Source organism: Lissotriton vulgaris, chromosome 4_1, assembly GCF_964263255.1.
Source record: "Lissotriton vulgaris chromosome 4_1, aLisVul1.2, whole genome shotgun sequence".
NCBI lineage: Eukaryota > Metazoa > Chordata > Amphibia > Caudata > Salamandridae > Lissotriton > Lissotriton vulgaris.
In genome coordinates this window covers 1,981,109,605-1,981,132,692 of record NC_141691.1, presented here as the reverse complement: position 1 = coordinate 1,981,132,692, position 23,088 = coordinate 1,981,109,605, and the positions used below count along the sequence as shown (strand labels likewise).

Genomic DNA, 23,088 nt, shown 5'->3' with positions numbered 1-23,088 from the left:
CATGTTTTAAATTATGTACTTACTTTTTATATTTTTTCTTACAAGTGCAAATGTTGTGTAGGTCTTCTTTATTTTCTTTTCCTCTGTAGAAAATAGAGTAGAAGTAAAAGATATGTTTTAGGTATTTGTTTTTTAAATACAGGTTTGAGCATTTAGAGTTAGGTTTTGGATATATGTAAAGGTGGTGGTACTTACTTTAGATAGGTCTAGTTGGTTTTCTGTTGAAGTCAATCAGTTTTCTTTAAGCAATCCTACAGAGTTTCCCCTTCCTTTTGTTTGGAGAATTTGACAGCAATTTAAGCTGGTTTTAATCTTGTTTTTACAGCATTAGTTTAATTGTTTCTGAAAGTTTATTAGTTGTTTAAATCAATAGCTTATTCCTATTTCTACATTTCAATTTATTTAAATGTTATGCTAATTAGTTTCCTTATATGGGTGACGCCAATTACTATTTTTTTATGTGTAAGGGACTTTATTTTTATAGTTAATGCCTTATTTTCCATTGAAAGTGCAAGAAGCTTTATAATGTGTGGTAAGAAATGTTTTATAATTTGCAAAAGTTCTTTATGTGTTGTTAAATGTTTGTTTTATGTAAATGTTTATTTTTAACACTGCAATATTTATTGTATGTTGTATATATTTTATAAAAGAGCTTATGGTTATTTGTGATGAATGTAATAATTATATTTCATTACAAAGTGCAATATTTATGTTTTTTGAAAACTCAATAATGTTTCAATGACGATATATTTGCATTCTATATTTTTGTGTTCGATATTTTGGCTATGTTTCACGTTAAGATGTGAAAATCGATGTTTTTAAATGCGATAATATTGTTGGTCGATATAGTTGTTGTCGATATGTATTTTTAACGATATTCTGGTTTCGATATGTTTGTGTTTTCTTGTTTAAGTATTAGGAGTCGATATTTTTGTAGTCGATAATTTGCAAACCGATATTTTGTCTGGTCGATATTTGATCATTCGAGGTTATGTCAGTGATTCGGCAATTAGATTTTTTTAGGCTGTACTATCCAAGTAAAATTAGCCCATGATATACTTCCCTTGTTACTTAGACTATTGTTATTATTATTATTTTCTAAGGTCAAATGTTTGTGATATCATTCCTGATGTGATTTGCTGACATCCTTTTGCAATTAGCAAACCTACCAATATTTTTTTGGTGAAACATGTCATCCAATCTGAATTCAATCTCCCATAAAAGATAGCTTGTATCGACATATTATCATTAATCAATTTCCAAACTTTGGAGTTGATTTAGAGTTTAGTGAGGAGGATACTCTATCTTAACATCAATGGAGTCCATCTCCGCAAAACTCAAGGTCAACCAGCCCAACTTAGACAGGCCAATAGGATGTTTTTTTTATGCCTATCACCGCCTGTCGATGAAGGACAGTAAAAAAAAAAAAAATAATGACAACCACACCATAGGAGAAATCTCCCAGGGTGTTGGTGTCATTAGTTGTTAATTTTTCCAGATTTCCCAGGAACCCTAATTTTGGAGCTTGATTTTGAAAAATTAAAAACGTTATAAACCTTAACGGATGGTGGTACTGTTTGACAGAGCTGTTTGTAAAACATTTACAACACCTCCAAGTCAGAGAGGTGCACACAGTATGCAGTGGACCAGTGTCTCACTTCTGGATCTTTTCCATTCCTTCCCCTTACAGCAAAACACAAGATCTGGCAGGAGGCGACTCAAGGGGTCAATGAAGACCGGTCTGCTTCTGCCCCAGGCAGCCTTGACTTCCAAAGCGGCCTAAAACCAGGTCTGGTCATCGCCAGATCCCTACAGGGTATGTGACAGAGGTCTGACCAAGGCCTTTACCACAGTGGGATTCGCAGCTTCCTTTCTAAATAACCCCACCGCTTCTCTCACTGCTCCCAACCAGGAACTAGGGCCCCCCTAATGGGCCTTAATGTGGCTTATGACCTAGTGACAGAGGATCTTTTCATATGGGCATGACAACCCATAGGTTTTTGCTTTGCCCTGGGTTCTCAATGGACGTCATTTAGGGGTCCCCAGGGGTCACGTCACAGCTGCGTACCCTTCTAGTCTCTAGCAATATCTGGGACTCACTGCCTTTGCAACCCCTGGCCTCAGAGGTGGAAGAATCTTTGCCTGGATCACAGGAGCAGCTCACCCTAATCAATGTCGTTTGGAGCTCCATTTTCATGGTTTTCTTTCAAATGTTATATTACACAAATAGTGAATAAAATTATTCTTTATAAGTGTAATGACAAAGGGTGTCTAATTCGCTAGAATATTACCCTATCTCACAGCTAAGGTAAGTAAAAATACTTTTAATTGTATGCATGCTTGTAGGTGAGTGTGTTTATCTGAGAGTGTGTAATTGTGTGTGAATGTTTAAGCATGTTTGTGTGATTTAAAGTAAAGGTCAAATGGTGTGTGATGTCACTATCCCTATGACCACCCGCCGCCAACATTACAAAAACTAGCGGTATCCCCAATTTTCAATCTCTCAAACAGAATACTAACGGCGGCTGAAGAAAGTATCTTATCCAAAGGACTATCCTTTGTCCCGTCAAAAAGAACCGATTTTGTAAAAATGAAGACTGAATTCATAGAGTTCTGCCGTAAACTATGCCTCACTATGTTCTTTTCAAACAATCCCACTCCAATACCATCTGAAGTGACAGGACTTCGCAAAAAATCTACCTTTTGTCCTCCAGGCAACAAAGTACCTAAGGAAATCCTAACATTTGAAAGGACAGTCCTCTCAGCCATCTCCAAGATGGAGAAACAAAAAAAGTTCGTAAAATTCAACACTTCGAAAGAAGAAACCAATGCCTTAACAACTTTAAGAAATGGCAACACAGTAACAATCAAACAAGCTGACAAGGGCGGCTCAATCGTCATTTGGGACACCAACAATTATACCGCCGAAGTTAGGAGACAGTTAGACGATCGGACTTGCTACCGTAAAATTGCAAAGGACCCCACACTAGAAGTTCAAAACCTCTTATTTCCTATACTCCAGGAAGGATTTGATGAAGGTTTCCTAGGTCCAAAAGAACTGGAATATCTACAAAACAAACACCCCAAGATACCCATGTTCTATGTACTACCGAAGGTCCATAAACACCTCACTAAGCCACCGGGTAGGCCAATTGTGGCAGGATGTGACTCACTACTTGAGCCAATAGCCAAATACGTCGATTGCTTCTTAAAAAATGTATGGACTGTGGTTCTTCGTACTTACAAGATACGACTGATTTCATCAATAAGTTGGAAATGGCTAAATTCACCAAGGACAATGACCTGTTAGTCACCCTAGATGTTACACAATTCTACACACAAATACCCCAAGATGAAGCTGTGGCAGTATTGCAACATTTTCTGGACTCAAGACCTAGACCAGTTTGGGTGCCAACTAAATTCTTAGTGGATTTAGCGACTTTTGCCTTAAAAAGAAATTACTTTTGTTTTGGAAATGAATTCTATCTCCAAGTCAAAGGAGTTGCCATGGGGTGTCCCTTTGCCCCAGAGCTGGCGGTACTTTTTATGTCGCTCTATGAAGACACCTATGTTCACAATAACAACCCTTTCAGTGAATACATAGCCACATGGTGGCGCTTCATAGACAACGTCTTTATGATTTAGACTGGTGTTGAAGAAAATTTAACATCTTTCTTCAATTGGCTCAACACTAGAACGATAGACATATAATTCAGCATATCACACTCAGCGACTAAAATTTCGTTCCTGGATCTGGAAGTTTTTCCATCTGATGGTAAATTGGCAACATCACTATTTACCAAGCCCACCATCGCAATAAAGCATTACTATTCTCCAGCAATCATTCGAGGAGCCTAAAAGAAAATTTGCCATTCGGCCAATTTCTACGTATCCGTAGAAACTGCTCTTCCACTGAAGACTACAAATTCAACTCAGAAAATCTAGGGCCTCATTAGGATGGCCGGCGGGCTTTGCCTGCCTGCCACCCTAGCAGTAAACGGGACCGTCTGCCTGAAGGGCGGGGGTCCCGGGGATGGCATTAGGATGTGCCCGCCACAGTGGCGGGCACATTCTGTACTTTTAGCATTGTGGCGGGCGGTGCTCTCTGCACTGCCCACCACAATGCTAAAAATGCATTGCAGCATTTGCATAATGAAAGCGGCAGGCACCACGCGGTGCCTGCCGCTTTCATTATGCAAATGCAGGGGGGTACCATAGGTACCCCCCGTGTGCACCCCCTACTGTGCTTCACTCTGGGGGCCTGCAGGGGGCCCCCAGAGTGAAGTCCGCCTGCCTTTCCGTGGCGGAATTGCCGCCACGGAAAGGCATTGTAAAATACCCATAATAATATGGCTGGCGGTGTCTGATAGACACCGCCACCATATTATTCCGTTTCCGCCCTGGCCGCAAGGCGACCGGGCGGAAAAGCGGCGGACGGTCTTTCCGTCCGCCGAGGTCCCCCCCGCCATACTAATATGGCGGGGGGGAAACGAGGGATGATGGCGGGTGGATTGCCCCCGCCAGGCTGGCGGTGGCCACCGCCAGCCTGGTGGGGGCAATCCGCCCGCCATCATAATGGACCCCCTAGTGTCCAAATTGTGTGACCGCGGTTACCCAAAAAAACTGGTCCGCAATTCAATGAAAAGGGTGAGATGGATACACAGAGAAAGTCTGAAAAACCAAATCCAAGCTTAAACGACAGGTTTGTGTAACCACCTACTGTCCCAATGCCAATAACCTTAAAAAAATCATTGGTCAAAATTGGCACCTAATAAAAAACTTGGATGAAAGTTTACATGCACCTCCGCTGTTCGCGTTCAAAAAAGAGAACAGTATTGCAAATCATGTACTAAGAGCAGCTATGAAAAAAGAAGAACAACCATCCTTGAGACGAATGATGGGACTGGCCCCCATTGTCGGCCACCACAAATGTGGTACATGCTTGTGTTGTGAACTGACCATAGAGGGAGTTATTTCAACATCATGGCATCTCGTGGAAACATGAGACCTTTAGCAACTGTACGTCTAAGTTCGTAGTGTATGGAGTGTTATGTCCATGTGGACTCCTGTACATCGGAAAGACTAACCAAGAAATCCGCCATAGAATTGCCCAACACAAATCAAGAATAAAAAATCAAGTAGAAAATGCACCTTTGGTTAATCATTGGATCCGTTGCAAACATCGCATAAATGACCTCAAATGGACCGTCATTTCCCGCGTGGAAAAAGACCCACGTGGCAGGGACTTGGACCAGAAACTCTCTAAACGTGAAGCATATCTAATTGTGAAGTTCGATACAGCCGTAAGGGGACTAAATGAATTATCCGAAATATACAAACTTTAGGATCCCAGTATTATTTCCATCACTGTAAGTTCACCCATACCTGCATAAAATCCATTATATAATCAGTTGCCTCTATATTAATACATCCAAAGTGCACACGCACTTTTATATCACCTTTAGCCTCAGAACAGACCACCCCCCTTTTTGAGTAATGTATTATCTGACTTGATTACTATTGACCACCAGGACAACTGCCCAACCAAGCAGCATTCCTTTCCAATATAGGGACCAATATCATAATTGACCCTGTGGATCTATAGCGCACGTAGTTCCACCTCTGTTCACCTATCGCGCAACGTTGGACACTAGTTACCTTCCATGCGCATGCCCAAGTAATCAGCACTCCGCTCTTAATGAAGATCTCGTATTCCCAATCGACATGCTCAGCGCATGCGCTAGGAAGCAGTGCCACCTGAAACGCTGTTGGATCATGTCACGCTGACATAGACTACCGATCCCGGTAAGCCGATTCAGGTCTTTCACCCGCATTCTTCAAAATCTCCGCGTCGTTCCCGATACTAATATTCCGTCCACCTTCTTTCTAGCCTGGATACCAGGAAATCGCCCTTGACCTACTTAGCAACCAAGCAAGAAAAACGATCTCTCTTCTCAGCGCGGACGACTCGAACTTCGGGTAAGAGGTCTCTCTGTTTGCCTCTTCAAAAGCGCTCGGCCCCACCACGGTCTTGCACTAATGAAGTGTACCTTTTTGCAGGTCAGCCATCCCCCTGCCCAATCTACGATCTAGGACACAATATCATCCATCTCAGAGGTATCTGTTTTTAAAAACATTTGCACACTGTATTAGTTGACATGGCATCTGATAATACACACAGGAGCTGACATATCCTTTCCTGTTTTCTCTTTCGTGTCTTTGGATTTATGTTTATAGGTGACTCCTATTTTTCCACTCTTCGATCTGCTCCATTGGATACATGTTCCCTTTTGGTAAGCAGAGGTCATTCTGTGTGTTGTAGTGCTCGCTGTAGTTCTGCCCCCTCTTTTTTTTAAAAACTGTGTAAATAGGTTCTCTTTTCTTTTCTTTTTCAGAGTGATCTGGCCCTGATGAGAATCCCTCCAAAATCCTAGGGATTTGAAACGCGTAGGCCTCCTTTTGTCCAGCGTCTGCTCCCCCTTGTCCACTGCCCTAGTGTTGATCTGTTGCCACACTAGGTGCCACAAATTATACACCCATTCCTTGTCTAATTTCTATAATTCACTGGATTCAAATGCAAATTAATGAGTGTATTGTATAAATCACTGTAAATCCTTATAATTTTATTTATACAGCAGACCTAATACTTAACCTATCGCTTTATTCTTTATTCAATTTAGGTTAAGTATTGCAGTATGAATGTGTGCATGTTTGTGGTATGACTGTGATATGATTGACTTATGAATGTATGGTTGATTTTATTGCCCTGTCTTGTGTCCAATTTCTTCATTTCTTTCTTCATTTTGTATAGAAAATGCTCTGTCCTTTGACAGTACATATCGAAAGTTAAAATAAATGTACTTTCTAAATTTCATTTTGTATAATAAAACAGCTATTGAATAGCATCTCCCATTTTTGATCAGGCGACTTCTTTTGGTTGATAAAATAAGGTATCAAATAGAGTATCAGTATTGGCACTCCTGTTTTGTTGTTTAACTATCCCTACTCCAGGGATTTTGGTGAATTGACCCCCATGGGCTTACCATTGGTGATTTACCAAGGCAACTGAGGCTGCCGCTTGCATGTATGGCCTGATCGTCTTGATTTTGGAAGAGTGTTTGTTGTGCTGATGGGGTGGCCCTGGGGGAGCTCTGCAACCTTTGACCACCGACAGGACTGCCTTCTTTCACTTCTCAAAATGGACTAGTTTAGTGCACAGTTCTGACGTGCCTATTGTTTGGATGGGGTGAGTTTCTCAGTCTCTGCCAGGAATGGGAATCTTAGGGCCAGAGCCAGGATTGCCCAATATGTTATTAATACTGAATGGACTGCTGGGGATGCAGGTTTGGAAGGGTGGAGGCTATCTGCAGGATTGCTGCCTTTTACTCTTCTGAACTCTTGGCAGCGTGGAATAGTGGCTTCCCCTGACACATGAGCTATAATATGCGGCCATGCAGCTTCAATGGTCTAGGGTGTGGTTGGGTGTGATGCGAGACAACATGGCACTAGACATAGTGGCATATTTGGGAGGATTTCTCATACTTGATTGGTTACTAAACACAGACAGTGGGAGCACAGGGGACCACGCATTGCTAAAGGTGGCAAAATGGTGCTGGAGGATAGCAGTTTCCCCCCTCCTTGTCCATATGCACCGGATCTTGCACTGTGGTCACTGTAGGGGAATGCTAGGCTGGTCTAGATCTATGATGTGTGAACATGAAGAGAAGCAGGGTTTGGCAGCTGGGTTGATTTATCACTGAGGGGAAATTGAGCTCTTTCAAGGACCTTCTGGAAATATACAACATGGGTGCAGGTCAATTTTTATTGTACAATACCCTGATACAGCAGGAGACTGTCAGCTGACCTAGTGGGCAGGCAACTCCAGATACCTCAACGCTTATGCAGGATGTGTTCACTCACAGACATTTGAGACACAACCGGATGGATTGAAGGAATGGTGAGAGGGACACATAGTACATGAACTGACTCCTATCAGGTGGGTATGGTGCCTTGGTCATGTGAAACATGTCTCCAGAAATTCCAGACTGAGATTAACACAATTTAACCACCTTCACCAAACATACCTGACCCCCAAACAGATAGGGCATATGTGCCCAGGAGCATTCATGAGCTGCCCCCGTTATAAGGCATCTGAAGCAAACTATATTCACATGGTGTTGCTCTTCCCAGTATTAGAGCACTAAGGGGGTGGGGGCTGGAGGGTGCTAAGATGCTTATCAAAGTTGGCAGGTGGATTGGTTCCCAGGGTTATAAAGACTTGCTTACTAGGCTCCTCAGTCTTACCAAAGCTTCTAAACATGTTTGGAGATTTGGGCTTGATAATATGGCCTTGTGAATTTCCATAGAAGCCCAGGTTCACACCAGAACAATGGCTTCTACGGGAATTCACAAGGGCATATATTATCAAGTCCATTTTATTTTAACGCCGTTCTTGATAATTTGCCCCTTCAATCTGAATGACTTCATTAGACCCAGAGAAGAATTATAACTGTTGTATTTATAGTTCTAACTGGTACAGTACTGCTGAGTCTGGTAAAAATGAATTTAATGATGGGTTCACCAATTAAACTTACAAGTTAATTGGTATTTTGTAGAATGGTAATGTTTGGCTTTGGGTATTCTTTCTATGTTTTCCCATGATGTGACTTGAATTATCAGACCCCTCTTCTATTTAGGTGGGGTCATTGCTCCTCCATGCACCCAGCTGCTTTCTGCTCTTCGTATATCAGTATCCCTAAAATCACACACGCCTGCAACTGTCAGCTCTGGGCATAAAGTAGAACCTCCCACTCATGGCTCAGTAATGTGAGCTTTGCAGGTTTCCTGCCAAGATTACCCACTTGATGGCCCCTCTCAATCAGCCTTGAAATCAACTCGGTTGTGCTTGCATTAAAATGAATTTGTACCTCAAATATTGCCTGTCCTGTTATTAGTTTAGGATGATAGCTCCCTCACTCAACTTGGCTTCACTCGTTCCTCCTTCCTTTGTGATGCTTCTGCATTTTTCCTACTGAAAGCTGAGGAAGAGGGACAATATATGGTGAGATTTCCATAAATGCAATGAATAATAACAAAATCCACACTCTTTAAGGAATCTTGGTTTTCTTTGCAAAGTTCTGCACCATGAATTTGACTTTCCCCTGATGCAGTAAAGCAATGTTCCAGGAAACGGGTTTTTAGTGGTTGGTTGGCAGTTGATTGGTGTCTTGCCAGGATTCAGGATTGGAATAATTCTTACGGGGTAACCCAGTATCCCTAAGAACCTGGGCGATACAGTAGTAGTTTCAACAATGGTTCCTTCAAGCCACAACCCGATACCATGGGCCTAACGGGGTTTTTTCAAGTCCCTTATGCACCTTAGGTAGAGCATATATTGTTGGAATCCTCGGTTCCCGTTGGTTGAGGAAATCATGTTCATATTGGCTTAGAAAGCCCATATCCATTCCATATTTACCACAGTGGGATTCGCAGCTTCCTTTCTAAATAACCCCACCGCTTCTCTCACTGCTCCCAACCAGGAACTAGGGCCCCCCTAATGGGCCTTAATGTGGCTTATGACCTAGTGACAGAGGATCTTTTCATATGGGCATGACAACCCATAGGTTTTTGCTTTGCCCTGGGTTCTCAATGGACGTCATTTAGGGGTCCCCAGGGGTCACGTCACAGCTGCGTACCCTTCTAGTCTCTAGCAATATCTGGGACTCACTGCCTTTGCAACCCCTGGCCTCAGAGGTGGAAGAATCTTTGCCTGGATCACAGGAGCAGCTCACCCTAATCAATGTCGTTTGGAGCTCCATTTTCATGGTTTTCTTTCAAATGTTATATTACACAAATAGTGAATAAAATTATTCTTTATAAGTGTAATGACAAAGGGTGTCTAATTCGCTAGAATATTACCCTATCTCACAGCTAAGGTAAGTAAAAATACTTTTAATTGTATGCATGCTTGTAGGTGAGTGTGTTTATCTGAGAGTGTGTAATTGTGTGTGAATGTTTAAGCATGTTTGTGTGATTTAAAGTAAAGGTCAAATGGTGTGTGATGTCACTATCCCTATGACCACCCGCCGCCAACATTACAAAAACTAGCGGTATCCCCAATTTTCAATCTCTCAAACAGAATACTAACGGCGGCTGAAGAAAGTATCTTATCCAAAGGACTATCCTTTGTCCCGTCAAAAAGAACCGATTTTGTAAAAATGAAGACTGAATTCATAGAGTTCTGCCGTAAACTATGCCTCACTATGTTCTTTTCAAACAATCCCACTCCAATACCATCTGAAGTGACAGGACTTCGCAAAAAATCTACCTTTTGTCCTCCAGGCAACAAAGTACCTAAGGAAATCCTAACATTTGAAAGGACAGTCCTCTCAGCCATCTCCAAGATGGAGAAACAAAAAAAGTTCGTAAAATTCAACACTTCGAAAGAAGAAACCAATGCCTTAACAACTTTAAGAAATGGCAACACAGTAACAATCAAACAAGCTGACAAGGGCGGCTCAATCGTCATTTGGGACACCAACAATTATACCGCCGAAGTTAGGAGACAGTTAGACGATCGGACTTGCTACCGTAAAATTGCAAAGGACCCCACACTAGAAGTTCAAAACCTCTTATTTCCTATACTCCAGGAAGGATTTGATGAAGGTTTCCTAGGTCCAAAAGAACTGGAATATCTACAAAACAAACACCCCAAGATACCCATGTTCTATGTACTACCGAAGGTCCATAAACACCTCACTAAGCCACCGGGTAGGCCAATTGTGGCAGGATGTGACTCACTACTTGAGCCAATAGCCAAATACGTCGATTGCTTCTTAAAAAATGTATGGACTGTGGTTCTTCGTACTTACAAGATACGACTGATTTCATCAATAAGTTGGAAATGGCTAAATTCACCAAGGACAATGACCTGTTAGTCACCCTAGATGTTACACAATTCTACACACAAATACCCCAAGATGAAGCTGTGGCAGTATTGCAACATTTTCTGGACTCAAGACCTAGACCAGTTTGGGTGCCAACTAAATTCTTAGTGGATTTAGCGACTTTTGCCTTAAAAAGAAATTACTTTTGTTTTGGAAATGAATTCTATCTCCAAGTCAAAGGAGTTGCCATGGGGTGTCCCTTTGCCCCAGAGCTGGCGGTACTTTTTATGTCGCTCTATGAAGACACCTATGTTCACAATAACAACCCTTTCAGTGAATACATAGCCACATGGTGGCGCTTCATAGACAACGTCTTTATGATTTAGACTGGTGTTGAAGAAAATTTAACATCTTTCTTCAATTGGCTCAACACTAGAACGATAGACATATAATTCAGCATATCACACTCAGCGACTAAAATTTCGTTCCTGGATCTGGAAGTTTTTCCATCTGATGGTAAATTGGCAACATCACTATTTACCAAGCCCACCATCGCAATAAAGCATTACTATTCTCCAGCAATCATTCGAGGAGCCTAAAAGAAAATTTGCCATTCGGCCAATTTCTACGTATCCGTAGAAACTGCTCTTCCACTGAAGACTACAAATTCAACTCAGAAAATCTAGGGCCTCATTAGGATGGCCGGCGGGCTTTGCCTGCCTGCCACCCTAGCAGTAAACGGGACCGTCTGCCTGAAGGGCGGGGGTCCCGGGGATGGCATTAGGATGTGCCCGCCACAGTGGCGGGCACATTCTGTACTTTTAGCATTGTGGCGGGCGGTGCTCTCTGCACTGCCCACCACAATGCTAAAAATGCATTGCAGCATTTGCATAATGAAAGCGGCAGGCACCACGCGGTGCCTGCCGCTTTCATTATGCAAATGCAGGGGGGTACCATAGGTACCCCCCGTGTGCACCCCCTACTGTGCTTCACTCTGGGGGCCTGCAGGGGGCCCCCAGAGTGAAGTCCGCCTGCCTTTCCGTGGCGGAATTGCCGCCACGGAAAGGCATTGTAAAATACCCATAATAATATGGCTGGCGGTGTCTGATAGACACCGCCACCATATTATTCCGTTTCCGCCCTGGCCGCAAGGCGACCGGGCGGAAAAGCGGCGGACGGTCTTTCCGTCCGCCGAGGTCCCCCCCGCCATACTAATATGGCGGGGGGGAAACGAGGGATGATGGCGGGTGGATTGCCCCCGCCAGGCTGGCGGTGGCCACCGCCAGCCTGGTGGGGGCAATCCGCCCGCCATCATAATGGACCCCCTAGTGTCCAAATTGTGTGACCGCGGTTACCCAAAAAAACTGGTCCGCAATTCAATGAAAAGGGTGAGATGGATACACAGAGAAAGTCTGAAAAACCAAATCCAAGCTTAAACGACAGGTTTGTGTAACCACCTACTGTCCCAATGCCAATAACCTTAAAAAAATCATTGGTCAAAATTGGCACCTAATAAAAAACTTGGATGAAAGTTTACATGCACCACCGCTGTTCGCGTTCAAAAAAGAGAACAGTATTGCAAATCATGTACTAAGAGCAGCTATGAAAAAAGAAGAACAACCATCCTTGAGACGAATGATGGGACTGGCCCCCATTGTCGGCCACCACAAATGTGGTACATGCTTGTGTTGTGAACTGACCATAGAGGGAGTTATTTCAACATCATGGCATCTCGTGGAAACATGAGACCTTTAGCAACTGTACGTCTAAGTTCGTAGTGTATGGAGTGTTATGTCCATGTGGACTCCTGTACATCGGAAAGACTAACCAAGAAATCCGCCATAGAATTGCCCAACACAAATCAAGAATAAAAAATCAAGTAGAAAATGCACCTTTGGTTAATCATTGGATCCGTTGCAAACATCGCATAAATGACCTCAAATGGACCGTCATTTCCCGCGTGGAAAAAGACCCACGTGGCTGGGACTTGGACCAGAAACTCTCTAAACGTGAAGCATATCTAATTGTGAAGTTCGATACAGCCGTAAGGGGACTAAATGAATTATCCGAAATATACAAACTTTAGGATCCCAGTATTATTTCCATCACTGTAAGTTCACCCATACCTGCATAAAATCCATTATATAATCAGTTGCCTCTATATTAATACATCCAAAGTGCACACGCACTTTTATATCACCTTTAGCCTCAGAACAGACCACCCCCCTTTTTGAGTAATGTATTATCTGACTTGATTACTATTGACCACCAGGACAACTGCCCAACCAAGCAGCATTCCTTTCCAATATAGGGACCAATATCATAATTGACCCTGTGGATCTATAGCGCACGTAGTTCCACCTCTGTTCACCTATCGCGCAACGTTGGACACTAGTTACCTTCCATGCGCATGCCCAAGTAATCAGCACTCCGCTCTTAATGAAGATCTCGTATTCCCAATCGACATGCTCAGCGCATGCGCTAGGAAGCAGTGCCACCTGAAACGCTGTTGGATCATGTCACGCTGACATAGACTACCGATCCCGGTAAGCCGATTCAGGTCTTTCACCCGCATTCTTCAAAATCTCCGCGTCGTTCCCGATACTAATATTCCGTCCACCTTCTTTCTAGCCTGGATACCAGGAAATCGCCCTTGACCTACTTAGCAACCAAGCAAGAAAAACGATCTCTCTTCTCAGCGCGGACGACTCGAACTTCGGGTAAGAGGTCTCTCTGTTTGCCTCTTCAAAAGCGCTCGGCCCCACCACGGTCTTGCACTAATGAAGTGTACCTTTTTGCAGGTCAGCCATCCCCCTGCCCAATCTACGATCTAGGACACAATATCATCCATCTCAGAGGTATCTGTTTTTAAAAACATTTGCACACTGTATTAGTTGACATGGCATCTGATAATACACACAGGAGCTGACATATCCTTTCCTGTTTTCTCTTTCGTGTCTTTGGATTTATGTTTATAGGTGACTCCTATTTTTCCACTCTTCGATCTGCTCCATTGGATACATGTTCCCTTTTGGTAAGCAGAGGTCATTCTGTGTGTTGTAGTGCTCGCTGTAGTTCTGCCCCCTCTTTTTTTTAAAAACTGTGTAAATAGGTTCTCTTTTCTTTTCTTTTTCAGAGTGATCTGGCCCTGATGAGAATCCCTCCAAAATCCTAGGGATTTGAAACGCGTAGGCCTCCTTTTGTCCAGCGTCTGCTCCCCCTTGTCCACTGCCCTAGTGTTGATCTGTTGCCACACTAGGTGCCACAAATTATACACCCATTCCTTGTCTAATTTCTATAATTCACTGGATTCAAATGCAAATTAATGAGTGTATTGTATAAATCACTGTAAATCCTTATAATTTTATTTATACAGCAGACCTAATACTTAACCTATCGCTTTATTCTTTATTCAATTTAGGTTAAGTATTGCAGTATGAATGTGTGCATGTTTGTGGTATGACTGTGATATGATTGACTTATGAATGTATGGTTGATTTTATTGCCCTGTCTTGTGTCCAATTTCTTCATTTCTTTCTTCATTTTGTATAGAAAATGCTCTGTCCTTTGACAGTACATATCGAAAGTTAAAATAAATGTACTTTCTAAATTTCATTTTGTATAATAAAACAGCTATTGAATAGCATCTCCCATTTTTGATCAGGCGACTTCTTTTGGTTGATAAAATAAGGTATCAAATAGAGTATCAGTATTGGCACTCCTGTTTTGTTGTTTAACTATCCCTACTCCAGGGATTTTGGTGAATTGACCCCCATGGGCTTACCATTGGTGATTTACCAAGGCAACTGAGGCTGCCGCTTGCATGTATGGCCTGATCGTCTTGATTTTGGAAGAGTGTTTGTTGTGCTGATGGGGTGGCCCTGGGGGAGCTCTGCAACCTTTGACCACCGACAGGACTGCCTTCTTTCACTTCTCAAAATGGACTAGTTTAGTGCACAGTTCTGACGTGCCTATTGTTTGGATGGGGTGAGTTTCTCAGTCTCTGCCAGGAATGGGAATCTTAGGGCCAGAGCCAGGATTGCCCAATATGTTATTAATACTGAATGGACTGCTGGGGATGCAGGTTTGGAAGGGTGGAGGCTATCTGCAGGATTGCTGCCTTTTACTCTTCTGAACTCTTGGCAGCGTGGAATAGTGGCTTCCCCTGACACATGAGCTATAATATGCGGCCATGCAGCTTCAATGGTCTAGGGTGTGGTTGGGTGTGATGCGAGACAACATGGCACTAGACATAGTGGCATATTTGGGAGGATTTCTCATACTTGATTGGTTACTAAACACAGACAGTGGGAGCACAGGGGACCACGCATTGCTAAAGGTGGCAAAATGGTGCTGGAGGATAGCAGTTTCCCCCCTCCTTGTCCATATGCACCGGATCTTGCACTGTGGTCACTGTAGGGGAATGCTAGGCTGGTCTAGATCTATGATGTGTGAACATGAAGAGAAGCAGGGTTTGGCAGCTGGGTTGATTTATCACTGAGGGGAAATTGAGCTCTTTCAAGGACCTTCTGGAAATATACAACATGGGTGCAGGTCAATTTTTATTGTACAATACCCTGATACAGCAGGAGACTGTCAGCTGACCTAGTGGGCAGGCAACTCCAGATACCTCAACGCTTATGCAGGATGTGTTCACTCACAGACATTTGAGACACAACCGGATGGATTGAAGGAATGGTGAGAGGGACACATAGTACATGAACTGACTCCTATCAGGTGGGTATGGTGCCTTGGTCATGTGAAACATGTCTCCAGAAATTCCAGACTGAGATTAACACAATTTAACCACCTTCACCAAACATACCTGACCCCCAAACAGATAGGGCATATGTGCCCAGGAGCATTCATGAGCTGCCCCCGTTATAAGGCACCTGAAGCAAACTATATTCACATGGTGTTGCTCTTCCCAGTATTAGAGCACTAAGGGGGTGGGGGCTGGAGGGTGCTAAGATGCTTATCAAAGTTGGCAGGTGGATTGGTTCCCAGGGTTATAAAGACTTGCTTACTAGGCTCCTCAGTCTTACCAAAGCTTCTAAACATGTTTGGAGATTTGGGCTTGATAATATGGCCTTGTGAATTTCCATAGAAGCCCAGGTTCACACCAGAACAATGGCTTCTACGGGAATTCACAAGGGCATATATTATCAAGTCCATTTTATTTTAACGCCGTTCTTGATAATTTGCCCCTTCAATCTGAATGACTTCATTAGACCCAGAGAAGAATTATAACTGTTGTATTTATAGTTCTAACTGGTACAGTACTGCTGAGTCTGGTAAAAATGAATTTAATGATGGGTTCACCAATTAAACTTACAAGTTAATTGGTATTTTGTAGAATGGTAATGTTTGGCTTTGGGTATTCTTTCTATGTTTTCCCATGATGTGACTTGAATTATCAGACCCCTCTTCTATTTAGGTGGGGTCATTGCTCCTCCATGCACCCAGCTGCTTTCTGCTCTTCGTATATCAGTATCCCTAAAATCACACACGCCTGCAACTGTCAGCTCTGGGCATAAAGTAGAACCTCCCACTCATGGCTCAGTAATGTGAGCTTTGCAGGTTTCCTGCCAAGATTACCCACTTGATGGCCCCTCTCAATCAGCCTTGAAATCAACTCGGTTGTGCTTGCATTAAAATGAATTTGTACCTCAAATATTGCCTGTCCTGTTATTAGTTTAGGATGATAGCTCCCTCACTCAACTTGGCTTCACTCGTTCCTCCTTCCTTTGTGATGCTTCTGCATTTTTCCTACTGAAAGCTGAGGAAGAGGGACAATATATGGTGAGATTTCCATAAATGCAATGAATAATAACAAAATCCACACTCTTTAAGGAATCTTGGTTTTCTTTGCAAAGTTCTGCACCATGAATTTGACTTTCCCCTGATGCAGTAAAGCAATGTTCCAGGAAACGGGTTTTTAGTGGTTGGTTGGCAGTTGATTGGTGTCTTGCCAGGATTCAGGATTGGAATAATTCTTACGGGGTAACCCAGTATCCCTAAGAACCTGGGCGATACAGTAGTAGTTTCAACAATGGTTCCTTCAAGCCACAACCCGATACCATGGGCCTAACGGGGTTTTTTCAAGTCCCTTATGCACCTTAGGTAGAGCATATATTGTTGGAATCCTCGGTTCCCGTTGGTTGAGGAAATCATGTTCATATTGGCTTAGAAAGCCCATATCCATTCCATATCTGGTTACTGTCTCAATCAGTGTCTTTATTTCAAGGGTCGGATCTCCTTTTATTTTACTGTAGCTGTCTTGCACTTGGAGTTGCCCGTTAATCTCGTCAATGTAGTCTTGTGTATTTTGTACCACAATTGCTCCCCCTTTATCCACTGCTTTTATCACTATGGCTTCATTACGTGACAGATCATAGAGTGCGTCTTTTTCTTCTTTACTTGTGTTGTATTTTATATATCTCCGTTCTCCTAGTGATTGCATGACGTCTTCTAACACCACCTTTTCAAAGGCCAATAATCTTTCACTCATTTTGAATGAGGCGTTATGTCTCTTTGCTACACTGATCTGAATTGTTGCACGGTACCTTGTATTTTGTGAAAAAGTAAAACGTTTTTTTATGCCTATATCTAAGGTGTCAGTCAGAAACAAAAAATGAAAAAATAACTGATTAATTAAAATCACCCTGACCCTTTCCTGTGTTTGGTTTTGCACTCTAAAGATAATTAACGTAGCATAATAATTAATGAAGTTATGTTTTGACTACTGTTGTAGACGCGCGTATGATTTAAAGCAATTGTTTGTATACCCGAAGGAACCATTGTTGAAACTACTACGATTCAGGATTTGGCAGGCTTGTGTTAAATGTGTAAATTGTATCAATGTGGTCTTGCTGGGCCACTACAAGTCATGAAACTGGAGTGAACTTGGGGTCTAAGCAGGGATCTTCTAGAGGGAAGCTCCAGTTCTAGGAGAAGGCTCAGCAATGTTAGTAGAGTATCAGATCTTATTGCTTTTACTTGGAGAAGATCCCAGGGCTACGCAGATGTGGAACTTTTTCCTGATACATTTCAATGAGACCCGGCCATTATTTAACTGGTGAGTTTTAATGTTAGGCAATATGAAATGTGGAATGTGCAATGAGTATGTGAAGCAACAGTTGGGAAGGAGTGAAGGGAAGCTAAGCTTGAATATTGCATGTGAAAGTTTGTACAGAACTCAATAAAGAATTGTTAAATTAAAGGACTTGATAAGCTGTGGGGTGGTGGGTATGTATCATTAAACATGAAGTTGAATTGTCCTGGTCAGTCTTCTATGATTATAACATGTTACAATTATGCTGCAAAAATATTGTATCTAGAATATCAACTACAACACTATTATGAAACAAAGTGCATCTAGGTATCTTCAAGCATATTGTGGGTGCAATGGTATTTAACTGCAATATTTTGTCACTTAATATAGTGACATACCCGCATTATGTTGCCTCACTCAATCATAAAGAGATCATGGAGTCAGAAGACAGGATCTGATTATATGCACCATACAGCATACCAGGCATGTAGTGTTACATCAAGGGCATTTATTTGAAAGGCAACACAGTCTATATGAGAAAACCTTGTGCGGGCTCATTAGGAAGATTCCAGTTCGGGTTCCACATCTGGATTGGTTCTTGGGTCATAGAGCTTAGCAGCATTGTTTCACATAGATAGAATGGATAACCAGTAAGAAAGTAGGGAATTTCTTGTCACCTTCATAGAATATGGAGCCACGAAAATATGTTCTATGATATCAAAGGGCAGCATAATTCAGTAATTATGTGTAGTTGGAGCAACCAACAGTACACAAATAAGTTACAAATGTATCAGACGCATGAGTAAGACAGCCAGTTGGTAGACAAAGAGATTTATACACATTAGGTTTAGCATGTAAAATATTAGCATTTTATCACTAGCTTGAAGTTGGTGGTAACTCATTCGCATACAGGAACAAAACTTTTTGTTTTTGTTTTTGAAACTCATCCCACTTTCCTTTAAAGAAAATGAGCTGCATTTAAAAGAAAAGCCCTGCTTTACTTAAAAGCAAACACTGACATAGTGGTCTGCTGTCCCCTGCAGGCTACCATCCCTGTGTTTTTGGTGATTCGGAATGGGTTGCAAATTGTGACCTACCTCATAAATATCAATGGAGGCCTCCCATTAAGAATCGCAAAATGTTTCAAAGACACTTTAGTACATAGGTGTTTGCAATTACCTAATAGCGAATCACAAAAGTTCACTATTAGGTAATGGCAAAATTAAACCTATGTACATGTGGCCCAAGATGCTTGTCTTTGTATGTTGTATATATGATATGAGATGTAAAGGTATTGTGTGTGCTTAGAGTGCCAGTTATACGTGAAAGAGCCAAACACTATCTTATTGTACAATGAACCATGGATTCCTTCTATACCTTTAGCTTTCACATCAGTATGGTTAACGTGAAATATAAATGAGCCATTGCTTCAAAATAGCACATCTACAGCTGAAAAAAGTGATATGATAAACACCCTAATGTTGTCCACTTGGTGATATGAATGAATATCAGGTATTTGAACTGACTGAACTACTGATGAAAGTACTACAAGTATCAAGAGATCAAGAGGCAATGGATACTTGCCATCTCAAAAACCCAGGCCAACCTCTCTGGGGACAGAGCCTTCTTAGTATATGCCACCAGAGAATGGTATAAACTCCCGGATGAAATCCAAACAAACTCCCAACTACTCCCCCCTCAAAAACGTACTTATTTAAGCAGTAGTACTCTCTGTTACTGAAGCACCCTCGCACCTTTTTTTTCTACGCGGTCTAGACATCTCATCTTGTATTTTTCTTTTTCTTTTCAGTTTTCTTTTTAGTGCCAAGAAGTTTCAGCGTGTATGCACTTACTAATATTAGAACAGTGGAATGTTTAGAGTTGCTCCAGGCTTATAAAGGCTGGTATAAACCCAGAGCTCCAACATATGAATATTTGTCTTTATGTTTCCCCCTTTTTAATTTAGAACATTATACCCTTAGTGGGTGGAATGTTCTAATAGCCTTACAGAGCTTTACAGCTCTAGCTCTGGGCTATAACTATGGTTCAGAGCCCTTAACAACTATTATAGCCCTCTGCAACAGGTTATAAGGCTATATTAGAACATTGGAATGTTGAGAACTCCATTGAAGACAATGTAGTAGCTCTGGGCTTATAATGGCTGTCATAGGCCTGGAACTCCAGCATTTTAATGTTTGCCTTCATGTTTCTCCCTTTTTAATTTAGAACATTCTACCCTTACTGGGTGGAATGTTCCAATAGCCTCATAGCCCTTCAGCCTCAGGCTATACAGATTTTTAAAGGCCCTCATTCTTGGTATCGTCCCTCACCTGTGACTCAGACCTACAACTCGGGTTCAGTGCATTTAACAACCAGTATAGCCCTCGGAAGCAGGCTAAAAGGCTATATTAAATACAAATAGTTCTAGTCTTGATTCTAAGATATTGTGGAAAAGAAAGGGTGGAGTTTGGCTGTATTGTTGTATGTATATTCTACTACAATTGGATTTTACCTTTATAATTATTCGGTTCTATCTGTAGAATTACCTGAACTGCATGAAAGACACCAAAGTGCTACAGCACAAATTATTCCATTGTTTACTGGGACACATTTAGGTCCTGTTTGCAACACAATCTCTCACATTTTAATTGTAATCACCTGATATACATTCCTCTATAGATGTGCAAACCCATGACAAATTCCATGTTTTTCTCTTGCAGTTGATGCTCTCCTCTGCTACTACTGCCCTATGCAAATGCTTGCTGCAGAATGCACCGAGATAAGAAACTGCACCGGGCAGTTCCAGTGGTGTCAGACCAAGCTTTATTCAGATGAAATTGGTAAGATTTTCTGTTATAATCAAGAAGAGGAGACAGAACAACTGATTACTTATTGCAGAAATTGCATAACAGTACAACAGAGTGCAAAAATGCAACAAAAGAAAGAAAGCTATGGTGACGTGGGAATGATTCCATGCAGTGGTCTTCAAACTTTGGAGTGGGCAGCGGCGGCTGGTAGATTTTTAAAGTGGTAGGGCAAAAAATTGTAACCTAGTACAAAGAGTGAGCGAGCGAAGCGAGTGAGCCTGAACTGCAAAAGGAGGGTGCAGGGGGTTTTCCCCTGCAAGAAAATTTTGCAATAAATTGATTCAAATGGTGGCTTTTACACCACATATTTAGTGCACATTGTTGCAAAAACGGGATCCAAATGTAGCATTTTAAAGCACAAGTGTGAAGAAAACATTAGAAACATATAAAAAATGTGCCCAATACTCTAACTGGTTAGCTTGCAAAATGACCCTCAAACCAAGCACACAACCAGGCCTTCTAAGTGTTTTCTACCTGTAACACACCTCTGCCTCTTTACTGTATTGGTTGATGAAGTCATCAAGGCTCACACCATTGGTAAAACCTTACATTGTAAATACTTTAAAAATGAGATGGCGAAAGAGATCCATTGGATTCTGGTTGGGCAAAACGAAAATGATTTTCTATAGTGAAAGGTCAATGCCAACATCACTCATGAGATTTTAGCCAATTTTCTTGAAAGTGCAGGGGAAGAGAAAGAATTCACTGGAAAGAATCCTAAAGAAAACGTGTCCCTAAAAGTTAAGCCAATGGAAAAGCCCTCCAGGGGTTTAAATTATACACTGCCTTCATACATGCTATAATTTGAAATCACTCAACTTCAGTGGAACAACACTTTAAATGTACAATGCCGATTAAAACCTTTTAGGAAATTACTGGAGGTTCATCCCCCATCCTTGAGAAAAGTTTGAGAAAAAGTAGTGAATGAACTCTCCTCAGTAGCTATTTGGCTCCCCGGGGCTCTCACACTGGCAGTCAACCATGCCCTTAGCAGCTTCATAGAATGAAAACAAGGGTGGTATGTACACAGAGCTGTCCTCTGCTCCAACCACCGGAAACACACAAACCTATTTTCTTTATATTTACACATTCATGCAATTTTTATCACCCACCTCCTGACCATCAGCGCATCCACTCAAATTCACCCTTCAACATTAGGTATTGCTACTGATATTCACCCAGCCGCTCAGCTTCCTCCTTCACCGACTTGCCCATCCATGCAACCTCTTGGAACACACATGTAAATGTGCCCATCAATTAAAAAACTCTTTCAATCATGGAAAATCATACCTGTTGGCTTTGCTAAAGCTTGTTAAGTTCCAAATTAATGTTGTTTGCACTGCGTGCCTGATGATACACTTCGATGGGAACCACAGAGCACTAGTGAGAAGTCATGCAAATACCAGAGACAAGACAAAAAAGGAGCAACAGGGATACAAACGAGATGTGGGACACACAAAAACAGTTAAGAAAAGGAAGGAGATAAAATAAGTATAGGTCACCCAGATACCATCAGCAGAAATAATAATCAAAAAGCATAACAATAAAGCAAAAACTCAAACAAGGCAGCACAGAAATAACAATGGCCCAAGGCAAAAAAGAAACAGAGAATATTCAAAAAGCACAACACCAAAGAAATACTCAATAACATGCACTGACAAAGACTCTAGGTCTCATTTTTTAAAACAAGCATTCGTTAAGGCCTAACACTGGCATGGAACTGAAAAAACACGCAAGACATATTGGCTTTGACAGTGAATGTTAATATTGTGCACTCAGTTCCACTAATTACCAGTTTTGTGGCGCTACTCCCAGAGACATAAGATTTAAATAAACAGAAAACCAAAAACCCTCCCTTGGTGTGTTTGGACAGACAGGGGCAGAAAGAGAAATGAAGCAATGACAGAAGGGATGTGAGAGACGATGCGGTAAATAGGTGAGAGAAGAGGAAGAAAGAAGAGAAAAGACGTTTAGAGTGGGAGAGAGATAAAGGAGAGGAGGGAATGAAAGGAGTGAAGAAAGAGATTAAGCCAGAGAAGAGAGAAGGTAATTAGATGGCATTTTCTTCTGAAAAAGAGGCAGTCCCAGCCACCACCATCCTTAAGCCAGCAGGGGAGCTTGAAACCTTGCCAGGCAGGTTTTGTAATCCAGCTATCTGAAGTGGGTTAGTTGGTTACAAATGTATTTTACAATGATCAGAAATGGGAGAATTGCACGAGAGCTGAATAAAAACAAGTTAATATTAAAGGCAAGATGTTTGAATGGTTTGTAAGCATTTTCC

The 23,088-nt window shown here is 41.9% G+C and overlaps 1 protein-coding gene across 1 annotated transcript in view; it reads left to right on the top strand.

Moving 5' to 3' along the window:
• The window catches only part of LOC147724776 (ly6/PLAUR domain-containing protein 2-like), a 63,061-nt gene that overhangs the window by 27,017 nt on the left and 12,956 nt on the right, over positions 1-23,088 (top strand). Inside the window, exon 2 of the mRNA XM_086967064.1 lies at positions 20,661-20,780. Coding sequence (XP_086823190.1) covers positions 20,661-20,780 — 120 coding nt within the window. The remainder of the gene's footprint in view (positions 1-20,660; positions 20,781-23,088) is intronic.